The 26,719-nt window shown below is 42.9% G+C and overlaps 2 protein-coding genes across 2 annotated transcripts in view; one reads left to right on the top strand and one right to left on the bottom strand.

The window, feature by feature from the left end:
- The first annotated feature begins 10,639 nt into the window (after positions 1 to 10,639).
- Positions 10,640 to 25,840, top strand: PDIA6 (protein disulfide isomerase family A member 6). Its single transcript, XM_042803142.1, has 13 exons — positions 10,640 to 10,723; positions 13,471 to 13,612; positions 14,822 to 14,879; positions 15,632 to 15,758; positions 16,447 to 16,553; positions 17,854 to 17,987; positions 18,397 to 18,511; positions 19,405 to 19,545; positions 20,397 to 20,481; positions 20,575 to 20,647; positions 21,697 to 21,855; positions 23,441 to 23,537; positions 24,254 to 25,840. Exons 1-13 carry the CDS (start codon positions 10,690 to 10,692, stop codon positions 24,320 to 24,322), a joined length of 1,341 nt encoding a protein of 446 aa, XP_042659076.1. The 5' UTR covers positions 10,640 to 10,689; the 3' UTR covers positions 24,323 to 25,840.
- ATP6V1C2 (ATPase H+ transporting V1 subunit C2) overlaps positions 25,656 to 26,719 on the bottom strand; it is a 21,602-nt gene continuing 20,538 nt past the window's right edge. The window contains exon 13 of the mRNA XM_042803143.1: positions 25,656 to 26,131. Within this exon, the coding sequence (XP_042659077.1) occupies positions 26,036 to 26,131 (96 nt within the window). The 3' untranslated portion in view covers positions 25,656 to 26,035. The remainder of the gene's footprint in view (positions 26,132 to 26,719) is intronic.

Below are 26,719 nucleotides of genomic sequence, written 5' to 3'. Positions count from 1 at the left end.
CAAACAAGGCTAAGAGCAAAATGGAATGCATAGGAGAAAGTCACAAGACCCTTTACAAGATAAAAGCCATTTTTTCCCGTTTTCCAGTGTATAGCCTTTACATAGTCTCATCTTCTTAGTATTATATTGTTAATGAGTAACCTGTACTGTTTGGTTTTCGGTTTGGTTTTTTTTTTTGCAACTTTGCTAAGTCTTGCAAATTCTCTGGAACTCAACAAATATGTGCACACCCACACAAGTCTATTACAAAGTTTTCCTGCCAGAAATCCACCAACTAAAGTGAATTAGAGGCACTTAGATCCTGATATCTAAGTGGTCTTTGGCTAATGGCTCAGCCTAGTGTTGGGTGCTGAGAGACAGAGATAGCCCAGGGCTGCAGCTGGGGTGGAGCTGGAAAGGGGCTGCCAAAGAAAGCTCAGGGCTGCAGAAAGATCTCTCCCATGGGGACTGTTTAGCTGGAGGAATGGCTTGGGTACCTTGTCTAAGGTCCAGCCAAGGATTACAGATCAGTTCAGAGCCAAAAGATAAACTCAAAGTTAGAGCTATTAGGGGCTGGAAAGTGTCCTTCCGAGTAAACTAAGGGCTGATGCCAGAAATTACTTTGAAAGAGTGCCATCAGCCCTGCTCCTGCAGCTCTGGGCTTTCTCTTTCTCTCAAGCCAGCACTTAAGTAAAGCACTAGCTTTACTAGAGCTTTAACTGAGGAATAATTAGTCACTGGATTGGGCAGGGACTCTGGTCTACCGCTTAGCTTATTGCTAGGGTCAGGATTAGGTCTGAGAGCAAGACCACAGTTAGAGCAGGGCTGGAAGAAGACAGAGAGGGCTACAAAAAGTGTCTTCCCTTGGACGTGGTGTAACTGGGAGAAGGTTTGGGGTGCCCTGTCCAAGAGGCATTCTAGGATTAGTCTTAAGGTCAAGTTGAGAGAAAAAGTCAGCACAAAAATACAGCTGTAGGGGGACAGGAAAGTATATTCCAAAGCAAATGAAGTGCTAATGAAGTCCTAAATCTTCTCTAAGGAACATTCACTGTGCTGATTTGGGCTGGGTTAGTGTAAATTTTCCTCACAGTAGCTAGTACTGGGGCCATGTTTTGTATTTGTGCTGAAAACAGCATTGATAATTCAGGGATGTTTTAGTTACTGCTGATCAGTGCTTACAGAGAGTCAAGGCCTTTGCTGCTCCTCACCCCACCCCACCAGTGAGTGGGCTGGGGGTGCACAAGGAGCTGAGAGGGGACACAGCCGGGACAGCTGACCCCAATTGACCAAAGGGATATTCCATACCATATGACATCATGCTCAGCATATAAAGCTCGGGGAAGAAGAAGGAAGAGGGATGATTGGAGTGATGGTGTTTGTCTTCCCAAGTCACTGTTACATGTGATGGAGCCCGGCTGTCCTGGGGATGGCTGAGCCCCTGCCTGCCTGTAGGAAGTGGGAAATGAATTCCTTGTTTTGCTTTGCTTGTGTGAGTGGCTTTTGCTTTACTTATTAAACTGTCTTTATCTCAACCTACGAGTTTTCTCACTTATTCTTCTGATTCTCTCCCCCATCCTGCTGTGGGGGGAGTGAGCGAGTGGCTGTGTGGAGCTGAGTTGCCACCTGGGGTTAAACCATGACATTAGCCATGGGGAAGCTCTTAGCTTGTGGTTTATCCCCACCAGAGCTTTCTAAACCACACTAAAATCTTCTGATTTAATAGCTGATTGAAGAGGTTGCATACAACAGCACTGGTAACATCACAAGGAGGTAACATGTCACAATAGAGGCAACATGGAGCAGTGTTAAATAGGTGACAGTTTGTTACAACACAGAGAAAGGTGCTTTCTATAGAGTTTTTTTTAATAATGCTTAGACGCATTACAGAGCTTATGTGCATTTGTGCCCCTACTTGGTAGCCCTCAGTGAGAGGACTGACTGTCCCCAAGCTCACAGACATGGGCACATGACAACTCAGGCTGAGCACAAAGAAGAGCTTGTAAGAAATCATTACAAACTTCTTATAAAGTAACGGCCACCGCTGCTTTCTATTGTATAACAACTAGTCTCATTAGCATTACCTCAGTAATTAATAACCTATCCTGTTGTTTTCTACAACAGTGTTGTCGTAAGTCTCTGTTGGGTTATATGCACACAAAAGCACTCACACACATGTTCAAATGTTCTGCCGAGATCTCCATTAGCTAAAAGCATCAGAGCTGCCACCGAAAGGAACATGTTCTGCTCACTTTTGAGAAGGACGTGTAGTCATGAACAGATTGAGAAAAGGCACAGTGGCATCTAGTGGGTATTCATTGCATTAGCTTATACCTGGCAATAATTCTTGATTCATTAGGGCCATAAACTGCACTAGTGCTGAGACAGAGGAGTACAAAAACAGCTAAAGGGCAGGGGAAATGCAGAAGTCTGCCTGTCTGTCTCCTTCTCCACTGCAGAGAAAATCACCCCCCAGGGTTGTCCGTTCTAAGTAGCTCTTCCAACAAACAGCTTTCATGAACACATTCTTGCATTTCTTCACACCTCTCCTTCTTCTGCTTCCACATACTCTAGTAAAAAACTTCCTTGATCACCTGGATATTTGTACTATACATATATTGGTCATATATTGTCATCTACCTACTCAGTGTTTACTCATTACTTAGGAAATAGGTCATTCCAGTTCATCTTTCTAAACCTCTGAACCTCTGTCACTTTGATGCCCTTCTCTAAAACAATTTTGATTTATTGGATTTTATTTTTTTTTTTAGCAAAGCAGTTTCAATGTTTTTGTTAAGATAAAAAATAAATGCAGGCTTATATATTACTCAACTAGAGAGAGAATTTCTGTTGCCCATTAGCAACTCAGGCTAAGAAATTACAGAAGAGGAAACAAGCTTGCTGGTAACTGTCCTACACAAGCTTTTTCCAACCCCATTCCCAAAATAACCAACTTCTTAATGAAACGCAGATAAGCATTTGACAATATAAAACAGCTATATGAAAGCAAGCCAAAGAGTCATCCAGCACTGTGCCTTGGAAGAAGCTAACAGCAAAAAATAGATACATTTTCCCAGCGCAGTCTCAGACCCTACTGTTTTATGGTTAAGGGACTTTCCAAGACAGGGTTCATGGCTAGCCAGCCAAGAGTAGGTTTTTCTTTCCATGACTTTGTCCAGCCACTTTTGTAATCCATTTCAATTTTTAACATTCAAAAATCCTGCAGCAAGGAGTTCAATAGTTTAACTACCCAAAGGAAAAAGTATCTGCATTTTTGGTTTTGAACCAAACACCAATTATTTTCATTTGTTGCTTCTTAACAACTCTAGTTCTTGTATTACATAGTAAGTAGTTGTTCTCTATCCACTGCCTCCATGCCACTCTCAAATTTACTCCATCACTTTCACTGTAAGTTAAAATAAAACTTCACAAGGTTACAGAGAACAGATTCTTACCACCACATTAATCTGTAATGTATCAATGTGCTCCTAAGTGAGGCAGTAAATTACAGTTTTTATTCATTTATTCTTCATCTGAGTCACGTATCCTTCTCCTGGAGTAACGTGGGCGCAGAAACTAGCTCGGCTTTTCCAATACAGACAGTGCCTTTAACTTTGCTTTATACTTGCTGCTCACTACAACTAACTGAACAAAAATCCTTCCTCTCTTGAAGCCAGGGGAAACTTGCCATGGTTTGTAGTACGGTCAGGATTATACCTCCAGGTATTTCTAGGCTTCAATGGCTCAGGGTGCCAGAGGTTTGAGTCAGTCTCCCAGGCACACTGGCTTGCAGTTCCCCAGACTCAATCTCACTGATCTCACTAATCATTCCCATCAGCCTTTGATCTACTTCTTTGCACCTAGCAACTTCTTCCAGAAAAATATTGCCTGTGGATCACACTGACGTACTTTCTTCCTTGGGTTCCGGATCCTGGTTCTAACACAGGTATGTTTCTATTTTACTGAGACCTTGCCTGTACTGTCTACAGCCCGACGGCCAATATTCAGGCTATGCTTTCAAAATGATGTCTCACATAGTTTAGTCCTGATACAATTTTTTTGAGTCTCAGCTTTACCTTCACTGTCTTGTATCATTTTTATAGTGTCCTATATGTGCTCCTGGCAGGGCAGTAGATGAGCCACGTGGAAAAGCCTGTGCCTTCAGGACAAGGCAGAGCAGTCAATCACAGTAAACATGCAGTCTGCTGGCCAGAAAAGAATACACCCTGCCATAGCACAGAAATACTCTGGCAGCGCGTACTGCCATCCTGAACTGACCAAAATGAAAGGAAAGCAGCAGGATGGGGCTGCAGCACCCTGCCCGGTCAGCCAGCACCCCCAGGGACACAGGGACCACTGGAGCTGACTGGCTGTGCCAGTTCCCCCTTCCAGTCAGACTGGGCTTCCACCCACCCAACACAAAGAAGCTAGTAGGCATCTACATCTATAAAACCTCTGAAATACTCTACTGCCACATTTGGTATTTTTCCCTTTCTTTTACAGTTTCCCTTGGTGTACATACACTGCTGTATTTTTCAACCCCCTCAGTATCTGCTTTTCTAAAAAAGACTAAGTCTTGTTCCACACCATTCTTTATTCTTCTTAATTAACCTTTAAAATTAACACTTCTGAAAGCTCCATTGTAACACAGGCAAAGCCAACCCTTATGAGATGTGTTTATTGGGTTTTAAGGCAAACTCTCCTGTTCAGGGGTTGAAGAGAACCAGTATAACCCAGAACTGCTAAAGGAACCAGGTTTCTATATCCAGTGACTTATTAAGCAAGACACCGAGAGCTGAGGTGGACTCATGAGCTATACGTGACATGTCTGAGAAAGCAGATTTCTGCACAAATACATGTTTGTAACAAGATTTATCTAGCTTCAGCCCTTCAGGAACAACTAGAAATCACTTGATTTTTTTAAACTTATTTAAATTCCCTCTAATGCAGTCTGACAGGAATTTTAATTCAGGTCTGTGGTGCTGGCTCTTAGCTTTTCAATGGGCTGATGCTTTGACTTTATTGAGCGGAGATGTTAAGTGGCCACAGAGATGCTGAGCATACACATGCAACGCTTGTCTAGCAGAGTTGCAGTGATTAGATGTGTAGAACTATGCACAGCTATTAAGTAAAAACCCTTGCGTGGTAAAACCTTACCTCATCAGAAAGCCTTGCACAGAAATACAGTTTGTCATGCAAAAAAAAAAAAAAAAAAAAAAAAAGCTTTAACTACACTAGTAATGCTGTGTTCACTGCAAAAGGCAGATGGCAGGGATGGGCCTTCTGAGAGTTATTTAGGACTGCTGGGAGTGATCTTCAGAGCCAAAGTTAAGTCTAGTTGCTCAGGGTCATATTCAGCTGAGTTTTAATACCTCCAGGGATGGAGGTTCTACAGTCTCTGTGCTCCAATGCTCAAAGTCACTCTCAAAGTAAAAAATGCTTTCTCAGCATCTAACCAGAATTTCCCTTGTTGCAGTTTTACTTGGTTGCAACATTTCCACTGGTTCTTTCTCAGGATAGGCATAGTGGGAATCCAGGGTGCAGGACTGAGGTTCTCCTCACCAAGAACAAGCTGTGCTCAGCAGAATCTGCAATGAGCTCCAAGGCCTTTCTATACAACAGGTCAACCTATACATGATACACAAATCTATTTTTCTTCACGAATGACATCTGTGCTTACTTTATTACCACAGAGTTTTCTCCTTGCCACAACGGTCAAACAAATCAAGCCAGCCATTAAACTGAAAAATGACAAGAAGCTTACTTTCCATAACATTAGGTATCTATTATACTTGTCTTTTCTTGACAATCCCAAAGTGACTTCCAAAGCAACAGGCAGTCTGGCCTTTTGTACAACTATATACAATTCAGTCAGCCCTGAGATTCATGAAGAGACTGAACTTGCAAGTTTAGCACAAAAGTGAGGCCCAACTGTGGCAATGTTAATCACCTGGAGATACTTCTAAAGGATCCTATGATCTGGGGTGTGGTCTTCTCCTTAGCAAGCATCATGTTATTTCCTGAAAAACTTATTGGTTTAGTTGAAATGTGTTTTTTTGTATTTTTTTATTTTAATTCAAAATGTTCTGGTATATTTATCAGGAAGAGTCTAATATTTTATTTAGCTGTGGAGAATGCTGTTTCTCTGCTGTCAAGACTTGTTAGATACTTCAAGCTAGAAGATTTGAGACTTGTGTTTGCAAGCAGTTTGGTCAAGCTGAAGAAAACAGAGAAACGGACTCAGAAGCACCTCCAATTTTTTTCAACAAAACAAGAATTATTTTTTTCCATTCTGTACTACTCCTTGTTTGGAACTGTGCACAGGAAGCATTATCATCAGATACTCATCTGTACAAATTCTGGAAACTCTTATGTATTAACTCAGTGATTTTGAAAAGCTTTCATGCTTCTGATATTCCAAACTGGATGCTCATTTTCTGTAATACTCTTCCTCCCATAGGAGTTTGCAATAGAGAAGGGTTGCATCCTCCCTGATCTCCTGATATCTGGTCTGAGAGATCCCTTCCTGCATCATCCGCTCCCTTGCTGCTCACAAGTTTCTAAACAGCACAGAGGCATCCTCCACAAACTAGATCCTTACTATCCGTTTTCCTTTTGATACTGAAATCTGAAGATTCAGTCTACAGTATCTTAAGCTTCCAAAAGGCAGGACTGCTGGGGTCCTGCCAGACTCTGGCCTCTGAACCTGCACCCTCCCATGTGCAGCTGGCCCAGGAAATTGAGATAGATGAAAATTGACACTGATGAAAATAAAGCAACTAGCTTTCAGCTGGGTGTCCCCACATTCCTGCTGTCACTGCTTCCAGAGGCACCAGAAGGGGACCAGACTAGTAGCTTTGCCTCCATCAGCACTGGCCACTCCTCCCAAACCTCTTCATGGGCAACTGCAACACTGCTCTGGCAGCCAGTAAAGTACTAAGAAAATAGAACCTGGATGTTCCTTTGAAAGAGTAGGTGTGCCCTCAGGTACCCGGGTAACAGAGGCTTCACAGCTCAAGGGAGGGACAGCTGACGGGTATGCTGCAGCAAACAAGAATCTAGAGAAGGCCACTGGAAAGCCTTCTGAAGCATATTGCAATCACATGGCTTCTCCTGTGGTCCAGTTGAATGGCAGGTGACTTTCTATAGCAGTGTGTGTCATTTGCTACCCAGCTCATTTGTTATCAGGATATAACATAAGAAAGGAGACATCTGGCACTGGAAAACATGATGTCTTCTGTTATGCATGAAGAATAAACCTCATATTGGTGCATCACGTAATATGGCTACATGACTGGGTCAGACTAAGTGCATCTAAAACTACTGTTTTTTCGATGCCATTTTGAGAGTCCAAAAGTGATTATAAAATGGCTGTGTAACAGGCTAATCCCAAATAAGTTATGATACAGAAAAGTGGAATGACAGGTCCTGTTGGGAACCTGAATGACCATGACAATAATTAAGACTTGGGAGAGAAAGGCCTGGATCTGAATAGGTGAATGCTCCATTTAAGCAACAGAAGAAGAAAGGTGGCTGATTCCAGCTGTGGTGGGGATAAGGCGAAAACAGACATAACTGGTTTAGGATAACACCAAAGCCTGATAACTGAGTTCACCCCCTGTGACGGCCTCACCCTGATCAAGGCAAGTGGGCTCCAAAGCTGACGATGTCTATTGCATCTCTGAACAGCAGATGCTGGAGCCTGGAATATTTGTAGGGTACACCTGCCAGTTAGTGAAGGCCCCTCAAATTTCTGCTGCCTCCAAGTCTTCCTCTCCTTTGTCAAACATGGTCAGTTCTGGTCATGTGTATGAAATGAGCCAGCAAAAGGTCTTTTTACAGCTCCCAAACCTTCACCCCAGCCTCATCCTAAACAGATAATAAGCCTCATTAAGTAGAGAACAGTTTGTCTTAAGCTCCATCCATCATTCCTTCTGAGGCTGTGCAGCAGCTGGCTTCCCTCTGCTAGCAACAGTTCCCCCTGTTTTTTCTGTCTCCAGTGAAAAGCTTATGACCACTGCCCTCTGGTAATTACAGGTCACTAAAATTAAATGCACGTTAATAACACAAATGAAAAATGCTCCTTCAGGCAAAGCTTGCTTTACTGTGAACTGCATTCCAGGAACACTCAACCATGTCTCTCTTTTGGAGTCAGAAAGTTCCCAGAACTTGTAAAGCCAGAATCCCTGTCCATTATACTCCTCCTACTCATCTGCCAGGGAAAGAACCAGGCAAGATCCCTGCAATACAAGAATATTCCTCAAATTTATAACATTAATCCTCTGTTTGTTTTGTACAAGTGTTCTTCAAACACTGTATTTCCTTTCCCTGGTAACTGATTTCAGGTTTTGATTCAGCCGGCTCCTCCGCACACATGCATGAGGTCTCACAGATTCATACATGGAACGATGTCTGATGTATGTCTGAACGATGTGTGCTGACCTCCAAAATCTGCAAAGTCCCTTCTAATCCTGTCCCTGCAATTACCTATACATTTTTAAATATAGACTCAATAACTTGTCTTGACCTCTGCAGACAAGGTATCTTTCCATTATTTCCCTTTTTATGTAGCCATGAGTCACATGAGGTTTTTTGCCAGTAATATCACAGAAAGTCATGCTGCAATGGAGAAACAGCATCTAAATCTCTTTCAGGGAGCTCTATTCAAGTACTGTCTTCACTGAGGTAGTAAAGCCCCGTGCAAACACATTCAAACCCTTAATGCATTTTGTCTGGAGGCAGCTCATTTACCAAATACCCTGTATCATTGCCCTGTTTCCATCATTATTTAACACTCTACTAATATTTGTCTTGGTGCAGGTTTTATCAGCACTATCTTAGGTGTATTTCCAAAACACACATAAAAATGTTGAATTGCTCCTGGTGTAGAACTGTTTCCTGTAGAAAGTTACTAGGAATTCACCGAGACATCATGTGTGTTCATCTGTGTTAAAAGCTTCTTATTCAGCAATAAGTACTTCAACACATGCTGCTTGGTGCTATAGAAATGTTAACCACAGTCATTCAACTTACTGCTGCATGACACTGATGTAAAATAAAACACACTTCCTCTATGCAGTTCCTTCTATTATCCACCCACACACACCCCTCAAAATATCAATTTATATGCCATAAAACTATCCTTTAATTATTTCTGGTTTTAGGCATTTTACCTGAAGCTCATGCTAGGCCAACTGCTAGATAGTGCCCCAAGGTGTCATGTATACTTTATTCATTATACTGGTGAAACCTAAGAGAAACTGAAGAGAAATACTTATCCTTTTGGGAAGGATGATCTGCAAAGCACCTCCTGTTTGCTTTAGGAGTCAGTAAGAGGTATGTTTTATCTTAAGATCTAGTAATCATCACACACTTGAACCTGCCTGCTCAGCAGGCTGCCTTTTTATGGATTGGAATGCCAGGATGTCAGCATTTTGTAGCCAATCTGATTAAAACTTTTATTTCGTGCATCCCTGTTCCCCCATTTCTGAAACAACTTGCGAGTGAAAATGGCTGTCTGTTCTCATTTCCATGTTAACAATTTTATACTCTTAAAGAGCAGGACTTAATTGTACTACTTGTGAGGGAGAAGCAATGAGTGTGTGGATGGTGGTAAAATTCTGACCGCTGCAGATCCAATTGCTGAAAAATTCTATTTTAATGGTACATTAAGTCCAGCTACTACTGCTACTACTACACTAAAAAAATTCACAGCTCACTTGATCATTGAATCCTTGATCTGCAAAAGCCTTTGTCTGGATCTGTGCCCACCAACACCACAGCCCCAAGCTCGAGTACCCTCCTGCAATGTGCAACCATTAGGAAGCAGGGGGAGGGTGGAGAAAAACAACCAGCTTTTTCCATCAGTTGTTTCTGAAGCTTTTGAACCAGGATGCTGATTTTTCATACAAAACTGTAATAATACATATTGTACTGCTGAACGCAAATTTTGCAAGTCTGTTGGATACGAGCAGGTTGTCCAGGCTTTAACAGAGCTTGTATCAGCATGCACCAGCCCTCCCCTCCCCCTGCTTCTATATCGTTGGCATACAACAGATGCATCTAGGCTGATTTCTACGTTTACATACAAGCTTGTGTTTTGCAAATTTTTTTTTTTTTTCAAATCTAGATGCCTGGCTTGCCTTTTCACAGTGACACCACTTAGACTGTCCCTTGAGACTTCTGTTTGCACTGATGCGGCAGTGCAAAAGAAGCTCGGGCACCAACCAGGACAGAACACCGGCCTGCCTTCCCTCCCCGTGAAGGCCTGCATGGGTTTCAGCCCAGGCCCAGCCCCTCTCCCGGCGCGGGGGCGCGGCTGAGGGCACCCCAGCTGCGGCGGGACCCTGGGAAGCTGCTGGAAGCAGGCTGAGCACGCTTCCCCCGGGCGCCCCTCTGCCACCCTCCCGCCCTGGGCACCTCCCGGCCAAAGCCAGCACCCCGCTCCACCCCCACTCCCCGCCCACCAGCCTCAGCCAAGCCTCGCCGCCGCCATCATCATCCTCCTCCTCCTTCGCCCCTCAGAGCCTCCTCCGGCCACCCGCGCCCCACGGCGCCTGACGCGGCCGCCTTCCATTGGCTACCCCAGTGCGCGAGCGCCGGCAACCGCCAATGGGCGGCGGCCACGACGGGGACGGCGCGGCGCGTGGGCCGAGGGGCGGGGCGGGCGGGTTCTAGTAGCGGCCGCCGAGGGAGCCGGAAGGGGGGGCAGCCATGGGGGCGCGCGGCGTGGGCCGTCTCTGGTGGGGTAGGAGCCGCGGGCGGCGTGGGCGGTCGCGGAGGGGACAGGGGTTCCCCCGGGTAGGCTCGAGGCGGGTGCTGGGCCGGGCAGCCGCGGGGAACGGGCTCGGAACCGCCGTGTGCCCGGCTCCCGCTCGGCGAGGCGGGTCACTCGTGGAGTGGGAGTGGGGGGGAGGCGGGCAGCGCCCGCAGTAGCGTTTCGGCCGTTGCCGGCCCGAGCCGCTGCGCCGGCGGCAGGGCGCACCGCCCTCAGGCCCTCGGCGGACTGCCAGGACGTAGGCATGTGGCTTAAAGACCCCCAACAGCAAGAAAAATAGAGAAAACGGTGCCTATCTCTCGCCCTAATAAAAACAGGGGAAAAAAAAAAAAAAAAAAGCACCCACGCTTTGATTTCCAGTAACCGGTGATGTTTGACTTGCCTGGCTGTCCTGACCTGGGATCTAGTGCTGTAAGGGCAGTAAAAAAGTAATGGCTGAAGACAAAAGGAGGAGTCCGTGGGGAATTGGGCTTCCTCTTCCCCTCCCCCTGCTGCCAGGTCTCCTGTGCCGAATAACTCGGTAAAGCTGTTCAGTAGCTCCGGGTGGGAGCGCGGGGGGCGCCGCTGGCCCTGGCCGGGCCCGGGGGGGGACACGGCTGTCCCCGCAGGTGCAGGGGTGAGCGAACTGCAGCGCACCGAGCTCTGCTGCAGAAGGAGGGGTGGGTGTTTTAAGGAGGAAGTTCGCAGAACCATCATCATCCCGTGGCAAAAGCTTTTTTTCACAGGTCTTCAGAGTTACAACTTGGCTTTTTGATGAGGATTCGTTACAGCGAGCTGCCTTGGTTTAACAACGCTTCTGTCTGTGTAATTTGCTTACATTAGAAAACAACTTTTGAAATCAGATTATCTGAGGGGGTTTTTGCCTTAATATCAAGGACAGATTTGCGTTTTCCTGCTTGTAGGAAAATCGTCTTTTTATTTGCTAAAGATTAATTAAACCTTGAATATTTCACTATAGAAAGGAAAATTATGCCACCAGTTCATGAGTCATGGTTTTAAAAAAAAAAAAAAAACAAACACAGTGCTGTGTGACTAGGTGAAGTTAACCATGTGCTTTCTTTTGTGAGTGCTCTTTAGCAGGTGATTTTGCATAAGCTAGAGCTTCTCTGTTTGAAATGACAGAAATGGCTGAATGAACTCTGTTCAGCTTCTGAATGTAATCTGCCAGAGATCTCTTTAGGTGATGCCAAAATACGCTGATTTCAATTTGATGGTTTCATTCTGTCTAGAGAAGAGTTTCTCTCTTGAGAGTGACTGTAGCATTCAAGTAGCTTTTTCCATCCTTATTTTCTTACTCTACCCCACTGGCAGCTGCTACTGTAGGTCACTAACATACTGTGACAGCCACACATTGCCTTGGAAGTCAGTTCTTTGGTGCTGATGCAGTTCTGTTCGTGTGTGGGCATGCTGAAGGGAGAGAGCCAATCTAACATGTAAATCTCTTGATGGAAACCAACCAGGATCACTCTGAAAGAGAAGGGTTGCGTCCTAGGGCTAGAAGAAGCTGTTAGGAGGGGGAGTGGTGCAATGGATGGGGCGCTGGGTTGCAGTGTGGCAGTTCAGCCCTGATCTCTCGCTGAGTGACCTGGAAGATGTTATTTCTGTCAGCTTCTCTCACCTGCAGAATAGGTGTAATGAAACTGGCTTTTCTTGAGTGGAACTGATAAAGCGTAGGTGATGCCGTGCGGTCTGTGTACCATGTGCTGTAGAGTTTCTGCATCACTGAACTGTATCTTCCTCATGTTCAATCTTGAGAGAGGACGTGCAGCTTCCTACGCAAGTCATTAACTACTTGCAGAAAAGCTAACTATTTTTTGCCTAGTTCTGACTTCAGTGTCTGAGCTCTTACTCGCCCCAGTCTTTGGTAGATTCAGTCTTTCACTATGTGGATTTTGTTACAGAGATGCATGTCATCTTTCATCAAGTCATCTCTTAATCTCTCTGACTATATAGAAGAAGGATTATGAGGTTTTATGTGCAGTCTCAAGCAATAATAAGGTTCAGAAGTACAAAGTCTTTCTTAAGAGAAAGCAATTTCCTTGTACCATGTAATGATTTTTTTTTAGCATTCTAAGAGTACTTGACTTGTTAACCAGAGAGATTTAGCTCTTGTTCTCCAGTCTGTTTCTAGAGAGATAAATCAGTGGTAGACCAAGATTCTCATGAGCAAAAATGAAGGAGCTTCTTACATTACCAGTGCATCAAGTGCTGGTCCTAAAATCAGTATAACTGTACGAAGACTTGTTGGGACAATCCTGCATTATGTGATCCTATGAAAGATGTGTTTGAGTGCCTGTGGTGCAAGATGTGTGGGCAACTGGCTTAGGAGTTTCTGTGAGAAAGAACTGAAAGAACATAGCTGATTGTGGGAATCCCTGTGGAAGTTCTGCTGGTCTGGTACCCAGTAGTAGTTAGGGTAGCAGCTTTGACAAAATGCTATGTGAAGAGCTATGGCAGGAGTGGCATAACTCCAGATAGCTTTAGGCACAGTGAATATATTACATGATCCTGTGGAATCATGATTTAAGTGAGGGGAGAAAGCATTTATCTTGCCTTCCTTTTTTCTTTTTCCCCTGGTCAAACTGGAATCCCTTTCCCATGTTTTTTTTTTTTTTTTCCCTGCTGATTTGCAGGGAGTGGGGAGATGGTTTAGCCATGGCAACAGGAGAATCATAAATGTTCTGCAGAAATGTTGATTCCTTTGCTTTTTGTTGTAGGCACAGTGAGCTGCACGTTATTCCTGGCAGTTAACAGTCTATATTCATCCAGTGATGATGTGATAGAGCTAACACCAACTAACTTCAACAAGGAGGTCATTCAGAGTGAGAGCCTGTGGCTCGTGGAGTTCTACGCCCCATGGTAAGAGTTACATCTGTGTACTTGCTTGCTCTTACCATGTAGGAGCAGCACAGGAATCTGCCGCTGATCAGTCCAGGGTTTCATTCAGTTGTTGCCAGTACAAGTTACCAGCTTGATGTTCTCCTGGCTAGCAAAACTGCTGTAGTTGAGATTCCTATTTTAAATATCCTCACAAGGGAAAAAGGCAGGCATTGGTTTCAAGTTGGCTATTAGAGTCTAATAACAAAACAAACCTTACATTCCATTTTACTACTAAATTTTTCTGCAGAAACTAGTATTAAAAATGACTCATCAAAGTACAATAGGTGAGAAGTCCCCTCACTTCTGTCTTTCTGAACCTGATTCTGATGTGAAAGCACATATCTGAATTCACACCTAGAATTTCCAGTTTCCATTAAAAAATACTGGCTTTGTGCATCTTAATTTATTACTTCCAGCTCCCATCCTGCTTATGTCCAGAGCGTGGAATCTCTTCCATGTAAATTCTGGTGACGTGTATTCCATCTTTGCACAGATCCTCTGTGCTATTGCCATCCAAAACTCCGTGTTCTGTAGAAAGGGGCCATTCATTGCAACAGCCTGACTGAGTTTGGACTGAGCTGTACGGGAAAGCTTGCTGTGCCTCTTCCAGTGTTGGTGCAGCTTTATGGGCAATGAGAAGCTTTATTGAACAATGGCCATAAAGTATAGGTATCAGTAGGTATCAGTAAACTGGTGCTTCAGACTCATGATGCTGTGATTTATACACTAGTTGCAAGTCAGCTGTTGCTCTTCTCCCCCCGATACCTACAGGAAATTTGCCACAATTCTTGCTACTTAAGAAGTTACCACTAGAACAATTTTTTCAGGCCTCATCACAGGTCCATTTTAGCTTGCAACAAGCAGACTAGTGTGTAAATCTGGATTTTGGTGCTCACGTTTGCCTCTGTTAGGAAAGCCACCTGGCTTTTGAGATGTGTGCATGTGTGTGTATGCACTTATATAATACATGTGCAGGTTTTTCCTCAGAAGTTTGAGTGATGATGTGATGTTGTGGCATAGCCCCTTCATTCGTCATGAGTAGATCTTAAGTCTCCTAGAGTTTGCTGTGAGCGACTCTTCTGTAATGACAAACCCAACAAGACCACTCTGCTCTTTGTGCAATAGTTGTCGGATCTGAATCACAATTACTGGTTGGTTGTTTTGTTTTGTTTTTTTTTTTTCTAAAAGGTGTGGTCATTGTCAAAGACTAACCCCTGAGTGGAAGAAAGCAGCAACAGCATTAAAAGTAAGTTTAACTTTTCAGATTTGCTTGTGGCAGTGGATTGAGGAGAGTTTGGCTGTTTGTCATCTGGCTTAGGAACATGAGGTACGGTTTGGTCCCCAAAACTGCATCACTTTAATCATACTTGTCCAACCAGAGAAGTGGCCAGAGGCACTTAATCAGGATTTTTGTGTTTTTTTTTCTTTTCTTTAAAAGAAGTCATTGAGTTATAGAGGAAAGAAATAATTCTGTCCCTGTGAATTCCCATTACTGTTTTCCAGGGCTGCTTTTAACAGCATCAGAAGACATTAGAATCCAGCCATCCCCCAAAATAGCACGTTTCTCTTTTCTTCCTTGCTGTCCTGTCACCTCCCTCTGAAGTACAGGAACAGCATGAACTGAATATTTGAAAACAGCTTTATAAGCTGTTGGTGAAGAGTATTTTTTTAATTACAGAAAATTTGGTCATGTAGTGATTTGCTGAACTCTTACCTGTATAAAATATATACCCCTAAAAAAAAAACCAACCCAACAAAACACAAAACCACCAACAAAAAAACGCAACAAAAAAATCCCAACCAATTTTAAATTTAGTTTGTCAGGATAAAGAAGTAAATGAACATAAATGATGTTCTGTAATGCTTTTGGGGGCATAACACCTCTTCTGGTAATTGTTTTCTTACCCTTGCAATAACTTGCTCTCCAGCACATACAGTATATAAAATGTGTTGAACCCCTGTAGAAGGTTTGTCTTAGTTTTTGTTTTATTTCCACAGGGCGTAGTGAAAGTAGGTGCAGTAGACGCAGATAAACATCAGTCCTTGGGTGGACAGTATGGTGTCAGAGGGTTTCCAACTATCAAGATATTTGGAGCCAACAAAAACAAAGCAGAGGATTATCAGGGTGAATATGATGCTCTTTCATATCTTGCATGACTAAAAACTTCCCTGAATACAGTAATTATGGTAGCTGTTAATGTTGTCTTGTGTGGTATTTTCTTCCTGTCTAGCGCTTGTAGTAAAACACAGATGGGTGGGGCTTGTTTGACCAAATTGTGCATGTCTTAGCATGGACTAACAGTCCCACCTGCAGTTTATAGTTGATGGAGGTTGATAGGCAGATCCAAAGACATTTTCATAGAATCACAGGGTGTGTTGGAAGGGACCTTACAGATCATCTAGTTCCACCCCCCTGCCATGGGCAGGAGCACTTTGCACTAGACAGGGGTGCTCAAAGCCCAGTCCAGCCTGGCCTTGAACCCTTCCAGGGAGGGGGCAGCCACAGCTTCTCTGGGCAACCTGTGCCAGTGCCTTACCACCACCACATTATTGCTTTCTTCCTGTTTACTGGGAGCTTGCCACAGTCAGTCCCCATCAGATAAGCTGGGTAGTTAAAAAGTGGAGTGAAGTCAATCCTGCCACTTGTGTTTAAGTCAGTGATGTCCCACCACTAGTACCCTATCAATCATAGCCCAGTCTTGCTTTTACTGAAATCTCCTTAGGGTGAGGGAGTATTAAATTTGTAATTAAATTAGGGGCCTACCTTAATCTGGCCTTTTTATGCATTAATCACTAATTTTGCTGCATTACAGGTGGCAGAACAAGTGATGCCATTGTTGATGCTGCTCTAAGTGCTCTTCGGTCCCTGGTGAAAGACCGTCTTAGTGGCAGAAGTGGAGGATATAGTTCTGGGAAACAGGTATTTGAGGGAATTCATGTGTTTTGTTTTCAACTGGAGCCTGTCCTGTAAAGGAGATCAGAGCTTGTGATCCTGACTTAGTTCACAGAATATCTGAAGTTGGAAGGGACCTCTGGAGGGCTGCCCAGTCCAGCCCTGCTGCCCAGTCCAGCCCTGCTGCCCAGTCCAGCCCTGCTGCCCATTGCAGGATCAACTAGAGCAGATTGCTCAGGGCTGTGTCTCATCAAGGTGTGAGTATTTCCAAGGACTGAGACTCCCCACAGACTACATGCACTCTTTGGGCAACCTCTTCCAATGTTTGACCACCCTCACAGTAGAAAAGTTTTTTCTTATGTTTAAATTAAATTCTTGTGTTTCAACTCAAGCCTTTTTTGTCCTGTCATTGGGCATTGCAGAGAGGAGTCTGCCTTTGTTTTCTTTATTCCCCTTCACTCAGGTATTTGTATACATGGATAGGATCCATGCTGAGCTTTCCCTCCCTTCCAGATAAACAATCTCAGCTTTCTCAGCCTCTCATCATGTCACATGCTCAGAGACCTTAATTAGCTTTGCCCCTTGGCTGGACTTGCTCCAGTGTGTGCATACGCATTCTGCTGGGGAGCCCAGCACTAGTCCCAGCACTCCAGGTGTTACGCAGCAGAGGGAGCGATCACCTCCCCAGACGTGCTGGCAGCTCTGCCTGGTGCAGTTCAGGAGGCTGTTGGCTGCCTTTGCCACAGGGGTGCAGTGCTGGCTCATGTTCTGCTTGTCCACCAGAACCCCCAGTTCCCTGAATTTTCTTTTAATTTGGTAGTATTCTGAAGTTGGCTTGCTGGTTTTCTCCCTGAAGGTAAATTGAAAAGGTTCTGTCTCCTACTATTTCTAAATCATGGAGCAAGTGCACCACAACCTCCTCAGGCTGGACAGATAGAAGACCAGGGTGGACTGTACCCTGGAGTGCTCACTGCACTCACACGTTTTGCCTGGAAACCAGGGCACAGTGTGGTGGGGGGTTGGAGACCACTTTGTTCTCGGACAGATCAGAGCATGAAGAACTAGAGAAGTGTTCCCATGTCTTCTTGTTAGTTTGACTTGACTCTTTTTTTAAGAAGGTTCACTTGCTGTTTTCTTGAAAGTGCTGTGGGAGTAGGCTGTGTGTATTGTCAGTTCTAAAATGGGAGAGTTGTATGACCTAACACTGCCTGTCTTGTGTCTCATTCAAATAAAGACCATTTGGTACCACATGACACACAGGAGAAGGCTTGTGTGGGAAACCAGTTTTGGTTGCTTCTTATGTGGGGGGTCTGTTTGTTTCTTACAGAGCCGAGAGAGCGGAGGTGGAGATAAGAAGGATGTGATTGAGCTGACTGATGACAACTTTGATAAGAACGTCATAAATAGTGATGATGTGTGGATGGTGGAGTTTTATGCCCCATGGTGTGGGCACTGCAAAAAGTAAATGAGGTTTTTCTTTGACAATTAACTTCCCGTTAGTGTTTGGGTTTGTGTGATACCCATAATCCCCCAAAAGAGACCTTGCATCTCAGGTGTATCAGAAGTGGAGTTTTCTGTAAGGTGTTTTAACAAAGATGTGTGGGCTCCTTTTGCTCAGAGCACCTGGGTGCTGCCCTGGCTGCGCTCCTCTTTAGCAGTAAAATTTCCAGTTACCAGTGGAAATAAGATCCAGACGTTACTAACCTTTTAATTCTTTCAGATGCAGGTCTTCAGTCTCATTTGTAATAACCCTCCTAGCTGTCATTCTCTGCAGAGACTTTATTTTTTTCCTAAGTATGTTACATAATGTTGGAATGTTGTAACCTTTGCTAGCTCTGAGAGCTTAAAGCACTCATACTCTGTTTTTCAGCCTGGAGCCAGAATGGGCAGCTGCTGCCACCGAGGTGAAGGAGCAGACAAAGGGAAAAGTAAAGCTGGCTGCAGTAGATGCAACAGTCAATCAGATGCTGGCAAGCAGATATGGGGTGAGTGTGCTCTGCAGTGGTTACAATTCCCTTTCCATCTCTAGTAATGTTTACTGCATTGTTCCTTAATCTGCTACCACATAAATGTTTTGTGCTAAAAATAATGTTGTGACATACCATTTTTCAGTATTATCAGTAACAACATAAATGGGGTGAGAGAAAAGGAATAAACCTAGATGTTGCTGATGAACAAGGCTGTTTATTTGCATAAGATCTTGTATAGCTTTATCGTCTGAAGTGAGAGGTCTCTCCTTTTGCACACTGGCTGAGCATCTCCAAAACCCACACACGTACCTGTACATCTTGGAGCCAGCTATCAGGGATCACTCTGACAGTGTTAGCTGCCCAGATCAGCTATGCTGCGTGCCTAAAGTAAACTGGTATTATTTAATTTTTAATACAGTACAGGGACTTAGTGTGCTGCTTGGTTTCCCTGTAATTGCACGTGCCTGGCAGTCAGCAGGAGCACTGAACAAGTTTTACTGCAAGTAGAGCAGGGGGAGCTTAAGGTCCACTTGTTGCCATGTAGACACCGTACTGTCCCCCAACAGACAAATCGGGGAAACTAATGCCTAAAAAATATGAAGAGTTAAGACAGTCCTCATGGTACTTAAACCTTCAGTGCTTGGTGGGGCCAAACTAAGATGAAACCATTGCTGATTCATCAGGCCTAAACTTGAAATGGTGTTATGGTGTATCTTAAGCTTTTCTTGAGTTGTTGTATAAGTAGGAAGCTACAAAATTGTTCAAGTTCAGTCATAATAGGCTGTGGAACTTGAATTAATGTAGATATTAAATCTCTTCCCTTAATCTAGAACACAACAGAGTAGCAGATAACTTCCACCATAAATACTCAGATTTACTTGAGCTGATGGCTTAAACTTGTCTTGCAGATTCGTGGATTTCCCACCATTAAAATATTCCAAAAAGGAGAAGACCCTGTTGATTATGATGGTGGGAGAACTAGATCTGATATCATTTCTCGTGCTCTGGATCTGTTTTCTGACAATGCACCACCACCCGAGCTCCTGGAGGTACCTCTACATCATTTTCTCAAATTCCTTTTCCATCATATCCTTTGCAGCAGTTTTTACAGGGCTGTATTAACTGTAAATAAAACAGCTTAAGTGTGCTGCTTGGGCACTGTTTTGCAGCAAAAAGTCAAGGAGGATGAGTTTCATCATTTAGCTTTCTGTTGTTTAATTTTTACTACAGAATTGTTGTTGACTGGAAGGCTATCAGAATTGATATGGTAAAAGCACTGACAGGATGGTACCAGAGTGTCTGAATCCTCTTCTGAGTAACGAGTGAAAAATTTGGGTTCTCTGTCCCATCTTTCTTCTTGCAACTAGAGGGCAGGGTTTTGTCATTTGTAAGCAGTCCATTAGGAGATGGGTGATGGCTAATCTTGCCTTTTGACCAAAAAGCCTCTACCCTCTGTATGGTGACTTCTAGTTTCAGCTTGATATTGGTAGATTTGAAATAGTGATCAGTTGTCTCTGAAGTGGGGTGCATGCAAGACAATCTGTGGGGGTGCAGGAAGAGGGGAAAAAAAAAAAATTGTACCGTTAATAAACTTTAAACGATCACCATTTTAAAATATCTCTTTAATCTTTGTCATCCTTTTACAATTTCTATTTTCTGTATGCTTTATAAAGTACATAATGTTAGTGCTGTCCTACGTGTATATAGTTGATATACATATATTGGGGCTGTGTGCTTAGAAACTTTTTTACTGGTAGGGGTGCACAATCAAAGTTTGGAGACCACTGATGTAGATAGATGGGTTGATTGCTTTTCAGGATAGATCACACAAAACTGGTAGTGCTTTGTTAATGTTGATTAAATGTCCTCATCTTACTGACATTCTGCTGATTTCTTCTAGATAATTAGTGAAGATGTTCTGAAGGGTACCTGTGATGCTCATCAGCTCTGCATCATTTCTGTCCTGCCTCATATTCTTGACACAGGTAGACATACAAGCAAGCAGACATCTGTATGAATTTGTCACTCAAACCATGTACTTGTGTGTTTTAACTTGTCCAATTCTGTCTAACCAACAGGAGCTTCAGGGAGGAATTCTTACTTGGATGTCATGTTAAAAATGGCTGAAAAATACAAAAAGAAAATGTGGGGGTAAGTGTCATTGTAGACTGTCTTGGAGATGATGTGAGTGTTTTTAGAGGTAATGGGATAGAATTTGTATTACAGTAATTTCTCTGCAGATACAAGTTCCTTGTTCAGGATAGTATATCTTGGTATTTCACTAGCTGTACTTCAGTAGGGGATTCTGCGGCTTTATTTTAAAACTGCTAATATTTTTTCTTTTTATCAACCTCTCAAATACTGCAGTTATAAGTGAAATCTAAGTATTAATGAGATCAGATTAAACATCTGTTGTCCTGAATACTAAAATATTTTAGGGTAGTACTTACCCTGTTTCTCTTAGAGTCTTTTGCTGGTGAGTAAGTCTGCCACTGACTGTTGAATTCTCAAACTACTTTTTTTTTTTTTTTTCCCATTATTAACAAGTTTCATGCTTTCAAAGAAGCAGGCCAGCAGGCTTTGTTTTTTTCCTCCTCCTCTCAAGTGGAGGTTAGGATCTCTGGGACTTCTGGGAAGTTTGAGTTGTTCTGACGCACTGACTGCTGTGAAGAGGCATGAAAGCCTGGGGGGAAAATGCTGAGATGGCCTGATTCCAGAGGTTCCTCAGGGGACTTGCTAAGCATTAGAGGAACAAAGACCTGACCAGTAAGGAACTGAGTGAAATACTGGTCTTACAGTCTTCGGCAAGAAATTCTCTACAGTGGGATTTGGGCAGTACTTTGTCATGTTTAAATCCGTGACTTGAGGCATTTTAGACCTTCCTTAATACAGGCTAAAGTGTAGCAATTTATTTGTTCAGACTGGTAACATAGGTCTCTTCCTGGACTCTTTTTTTTGTGGCTATTCTTCTGATCTGTCCTTCAGTGGCTGTGAGCATGGGATGGCCTGGAGGGGCTTTCTTCTGTTACATGGTTCAAAATCAGGACCCTGCTATTCCCTGCTGACTTCAGTAATAGTTGACACTGTCAAGGGCTGTTTAGAGCCCAGCTTGAACTCTGCAGGGTTGCAGGATATGTGTGACTTAAATGATTGTAATGGCTGTCCTAGTTACTCATTTTCTGTTTGGTCTTTTCCTCAAGGTGGCTGTGGACAGAAGCAGGTGCTCAGTCAGATCTTGAGAGCTCCTTGGGGATTGGAGGCTTTGGGTATCCAGCAATGGCGGCTGTTAACGCTCGGAAGATGAAATTTGCCCTTCTGAAAGGATCATTCAGTGAGCAAGGGATTAATGAGTTTCTCAGGTATGAAATCTTTAAGTGACTTAAATCTTTCTGTAACTGGGGCTGTGACTCTTTAGAGCAAAATCAGGGTCTCCTGGATCAGATCAGACTTGCGCAGTTAAGAGAATTAAGATGATGAGCCTTCACCGAAGTAAGGGGATGATTTCAGTGGGGATTGCAACTAATAAAGCAGTCATGAATTTTTTGTGGTGGACACAGTTAAGTTGGCCGTTTAGACTTAAATGGTAGTTTTAACACAACTTTTCAAAGCAGTGTGAAAACAAAAAAAAAAAAGTGAGCTTTGATCTTGAAAACTTCTGATTCTCTGATAAGCCAAGAAATTAATGGGACTTGGTAATCAGTATTATTTAATTAAAGTGGTGCATTCTGATTGGTAATTGGGAAGTTTCCACTTTGGGAATCTAAGTGGGTGCTGTTGAGGTTCTCTATGTTGTTGTTCATCTTTCTGGTTTGGTCTAGTCCTGTCTTCCCATTCCCCTGGCATCTGAGAAACTAATTGGGGGTGCTGAAGCAATCCATCCAAAAAGCCAGTAGTGCTCAGCTCAGCTCAAGTTCCCTAAAACTGCCTCTTGTGCTTTCTTCTTAATACCAAAAGGGGAATATTCTTAGAGCATCAAATAAAATTTAGGATTCAGATACAAGAAGAGTAATACCAGACAGTCCGTGCAAATGCATGTGAGAAGTGTCTGCCTTTCTCAGACATGGCAAATTCTTAGTCAATAAAATGCATCTTGAAGTCTCTCCTGGTGAGGGTGGATGGTGCTTCCAGGACACAACAGCTAAATTAGCAGATGATACTGCATTAGATAATTGGTTCGGTGTTGTCTAACTACAGAGCAATACTTGCTAGAATAATCTCTTGATGCTTCAGCTCAGCTGTGCTGCCTAGAGAAAGCAGTACAATCACAGTTGGCATAGTTGGCTGTTAACTCAGCTTGCTATGCACAGCTTTTGTAATCTCATAGGCCGTCTCAACAGCGTTGACCAAAAGTAAGGAAATCAGCACTGAGAAGAGCATAAAAATTGTAGACTTCGCCTAGGGAGAAGTGCTTATTCAGTCTTGCTTACCTCTGAAAGAATGCAGAGGAATTAGCTCTTCAGGATTTTAACATTAGGTTTTTTCAGAAAGCCTAACTAGCAAATGCAAAATGAGAATGTGTCAAAGCAGAACCTCATATCCGTTGTAACCTGTGAAGGCTTAGTCTCCACTAAAAAAAAAATCAGTACCTATTTCAAGTTTCAGGTGACTTCCAAAACTAGAATTAGACTCCTCTTGGCGTTACCTTAAGTGATAAACCACGCTACTATTAAAAGGGATGTATTTGTCCATGACTGTTACACTGCTGAGATAGGAAACAGTATAGCTCATGTAGTTGGTCTTTTTGGATCCAACTGTAAATTTGCAATGCTGCTTTAAGGGCTCTTATTTTCTGCTTCTCTATTTGAAAAGCTTTTGCTTTTGGACAGTTTAGGTTTGCTTTAAGAGATGTGACCTCAAAGTTGACTTCCTTGTATCTGAAGCCGGCATTGTTCCAGATGGATGGAGACAGAAGAAATTCCTTAAATTTAACTTGTTTGTTCTCAGGGAACTATCTGTTGGTCGTGGCTCTACAGCACCAGTGGGTGGTGGAACTTTCCCTAAAATTCATTCAGTTGAACCTTGGGATGGCAAAGATGGTGAGGTAAGAGGTGCTCCATCTCTAAAAGTGCTGATGATTTGCTAGGTTCAGAAGTGACTGGATAGAGTAATTAAGAACTGGCAGTGTGGAATTTCTTGTTCTTCAAAGGTTGTGGCAAGTTGTGTTGATGGTTTCCCACAATCTAAACCCTGCCACCAGACCAAACACCAGAGTCATTGCCTGACATTGTGGACAGATGCTCCTGCCTAGCTGCTAGGATGTAATCTGTAATCATTTGAGACTGAAAAGTGTTATTACCTAGGGGAGGTGGTGGTATATGCGTTCAAGATCCAAATGTTGTGGAGACTTTGGTTCTGACATATGCTGACCTTACCATCAAAATCTTAATGTCAGAAAGCTTGTAAGGTAAAGCCTGTGTAATAAATAACACAGTGATTAAATATGTTCTTAAGGTTCAATGTTGCTGTAAAAAAAGTTAGTGCAATCCTTTGACCTACTTCAGATGGAATTAAAATATGGAATATGATAATGGTTTTGTTACAGTTCACCTGTATTTGCCTTTATCTGAAGTATTTTTTTTAGTAGAAAACAACCTTCTAGTATAAACTCTGATACCTTGTCCTGTGCTTAATACACTGAATTTTTATGAATGAGAGAGATGACAGGAGGGAGTGTTACTCTCAGGATGCAGCAGAGTCAGTGATGTCCTGGTGTTCAGAGCTTCTAAAGGTGTGCGCAAAACCTTCCCTTTTTCACAGCTTCCAGTTGAAGATGATATTGATCTCAGTGATGTGGATCTGGACGACTGGGATAAAGATGAGCTGTGAGATCTTCAGGAAACTTCTTTTCTTGGGAGAGTTTGTGCAGCAGTTTGCAACCTGGTTCACATTCAGATGGATATTCCAGTGGCCTTTTCATGGAGAAATAGCACGTGACACACTGTGCTGTTTGATGCACTGCAGCAGTGAACTGTACACATCTCAAGAAAACAATGCAGAAATTCTATGAATTGTCATAACCAGTAAACTTGATTGTATTCTGTGTAACAAATATTTTGAGGACAACATGGATATTTCTCTGGAACATCTTGGGTTTTATTTTGTTGATAGTGTGCTGTTTTGAATGTTACTGGAGGCTATTAGTGTAACCAATTTTAAATGTGATATTTTTTTCATGGAAGTGGAGCCCGGTCAGCTTCTGTTTCAATTAAAAAATAAAATATTTTTGACACATGGTGTTAGTCTTGTATAGAGTAACAAAGGTGCATGTGCTAAGCTATCCCATTTTTGGATGACTCTTGAAAACTGAACTGTAGGAGAGAGAGAGGCTGGTGCAGAGGGGAGTCCTAAACAACCCCCTTGCTGTGAACAATTTTGACAATTTGGCCTAAAGCCAGATTACATTGACAATCTTAGTTTAGATGCTCTTTAGTCTTCCTTTTCCTATTCCTTCTCAGGGGCTTTCTCTTTATTTGTGCCAGACTTTAAGATTATTAATAGAGTGGAAGTGAGGTCACTGCCGCAATGCGAGACACCAGGAGCTGTTGGTCTTTTCCCCTGGATTAGCGGTGAAGCTAATCCCTGTTTTAGGGCATGAGGATTTCCAGGTGCTAACAGAAAAACACCATGGTGCTGGCTCCAGCAAATTGGGTAAAATTGCTTCACTTCCCATCTGGCATTGCTTTGATCTGAAACTGCTATTTCCTTGGAAGGGGAATTAGGAATGGGGATGGTTACTGCTGCTTTTTAAATAAAAATACTATTATATTTTGTTGTTCTCCATGCCTTATATATTGGTGTCTAGTGCAGTGACCCTCATGGGACCAGCCTGTTCACAAGGCAGGAATGAGCTGAAAGTTTCCCTTCCTTTCAAGGAAATAACTTAATAGGGGTGTTAGTCAGCTAGGGTCTGTAAGAGGCCCATAGTTGATCCCTGTGAAAGGTGGCGTAAGAGCTGCTGGTAGCCAACAGTAACTTGACTGCTGATTTGGTGCAGTTTTAAGTCATCCCAGTATATGAGATTGAATAGAACTCTTCTAACTGAAATGTCTTGGCAAAAACTAAACTTACAAATACTTGGGACTGTAAGTTGTACTATGCTATGTTCCACAGCGGATTTTGCGGATCTTTTTTAAACTTTTTTTTTTTTTTTTTAATTTAAAAAAACTTTGAGTTTTGGTCTGATTTCTACTTTTTCTGCAGTTTAAGTTTGCTTTGTTAGAAAAACAGGACTGTATACACCTAGTAGATCCATTAGCCACCACACTTCAAATTGGTTTATTTCAAGTCCAATAGATATTCCACCTTTGTAACTTAACAAAAAAAAAAATAAATACTACCATAGTACCTCCTGACTCTGAAATATGTTTTTGTAAAACTATGAACAAGAGATATTTATATTGAAATCGCTGTAAAAATTACTGGAAGTGGTAGGAAGTTCTTTAGCAATTATCCTGCTACAGCATCTGTTTTAATTTGACTTTCAGTAGCTAAAGATTGTTTTACTGTAACATTTACAGATGAAGCTGGAGCAGTTTTTCTTTAACTGCAGTCAAGAAGACTGAGGTCAATCTTGAAATAGACATAAGGATAGTATTCTTGATTACTCAGTTGTAAACCAGGGATGTCCATGCCAGGCTGCAAAAGGAAACAATATGATTTTAGTACCAGTGAACAGACTTGCACAGTTCCACACTACAGCGGATTGCTTTCGTGTTCCTCTTCCACAGGTGGAATAAAGTTTTGTATTTGCGGTGCTTAAGGTGGGGAATTCACCACTGGTGTTTGCTTAGTGTTTTCAGGCTGCCTGATGCAGTCACCACTGAGAATTTGTGCTTGGTTGCAACTGTATGAACATGTACTGTCATATTTTTGTGTGCTTCAGCTCTAGAGCAACTCATTTCTTTTTCCTCCCTTCATGCACTGGAAGTCTTATCCTTGATGGTTTTAGGCTGTTTTAACGCCTACTGGTTTACCTTATTCAGTTTATCCTAAATTGTTTGTGCACTCAAGATAGAGGAGGGAGAAAGCAAGTACTGGTGCTTGCTTTCACAGGGAACAGAGGTGGCACAGTCCTAGCATTTAGTTCCGAGTTCATTTTTCTTGCTGTGTTGATCAGAATGTCTATAGAAAACTTGAAGCTTTTAACCTACAGGAACTGTTTTAGGCCGCTAGTTGTAAACATCTGATGCTTCAACAGAAAACGTAAGCAATCTATCTCCATCC

Source organism: Tyto alba, unplaced genomic scaffold (genome assembly GCF_018691265.1).
Source record: "Tyto alba isolate M040663 unplaced genomic scaffold, T.alba_DEE_v4.0 Super-Scaffold_40, whole genome shotgun sequence".
Taxonomy (NCBI): Eukaryota; Metazoa; Chordata; class Aves; order Strigiformes; family Tytonidae; genus Tyto; species Tyto alba.
Note: the sequence above shows the minus strand (reverse complement) of the source record. Positions and strands in the feature narration are given on the sequence as shown.

Coding starts and splice junctions, on each gene's coding strand:
- PDIA6 (XM_042803142.1), top strand. CDS start 10,690: ATGGGGGCGCGCGGCGTGGGCCGTCTCTGGTGGG. Junction 17,988..18,396: donor TGGTGTGGGCACTGCAAAAA/GTAAATGAGGTT, acceptor TCTGTTTTTCAG/CCTGGAGCCAGAATGGGCAG. Junction 19,546..20,396: donor CACCACCCGAGCTCCTGGAG/GTACCTCTACAT, acceptor GATTTCTTCTAG/ATAATTAGTGAAGATGTTCT.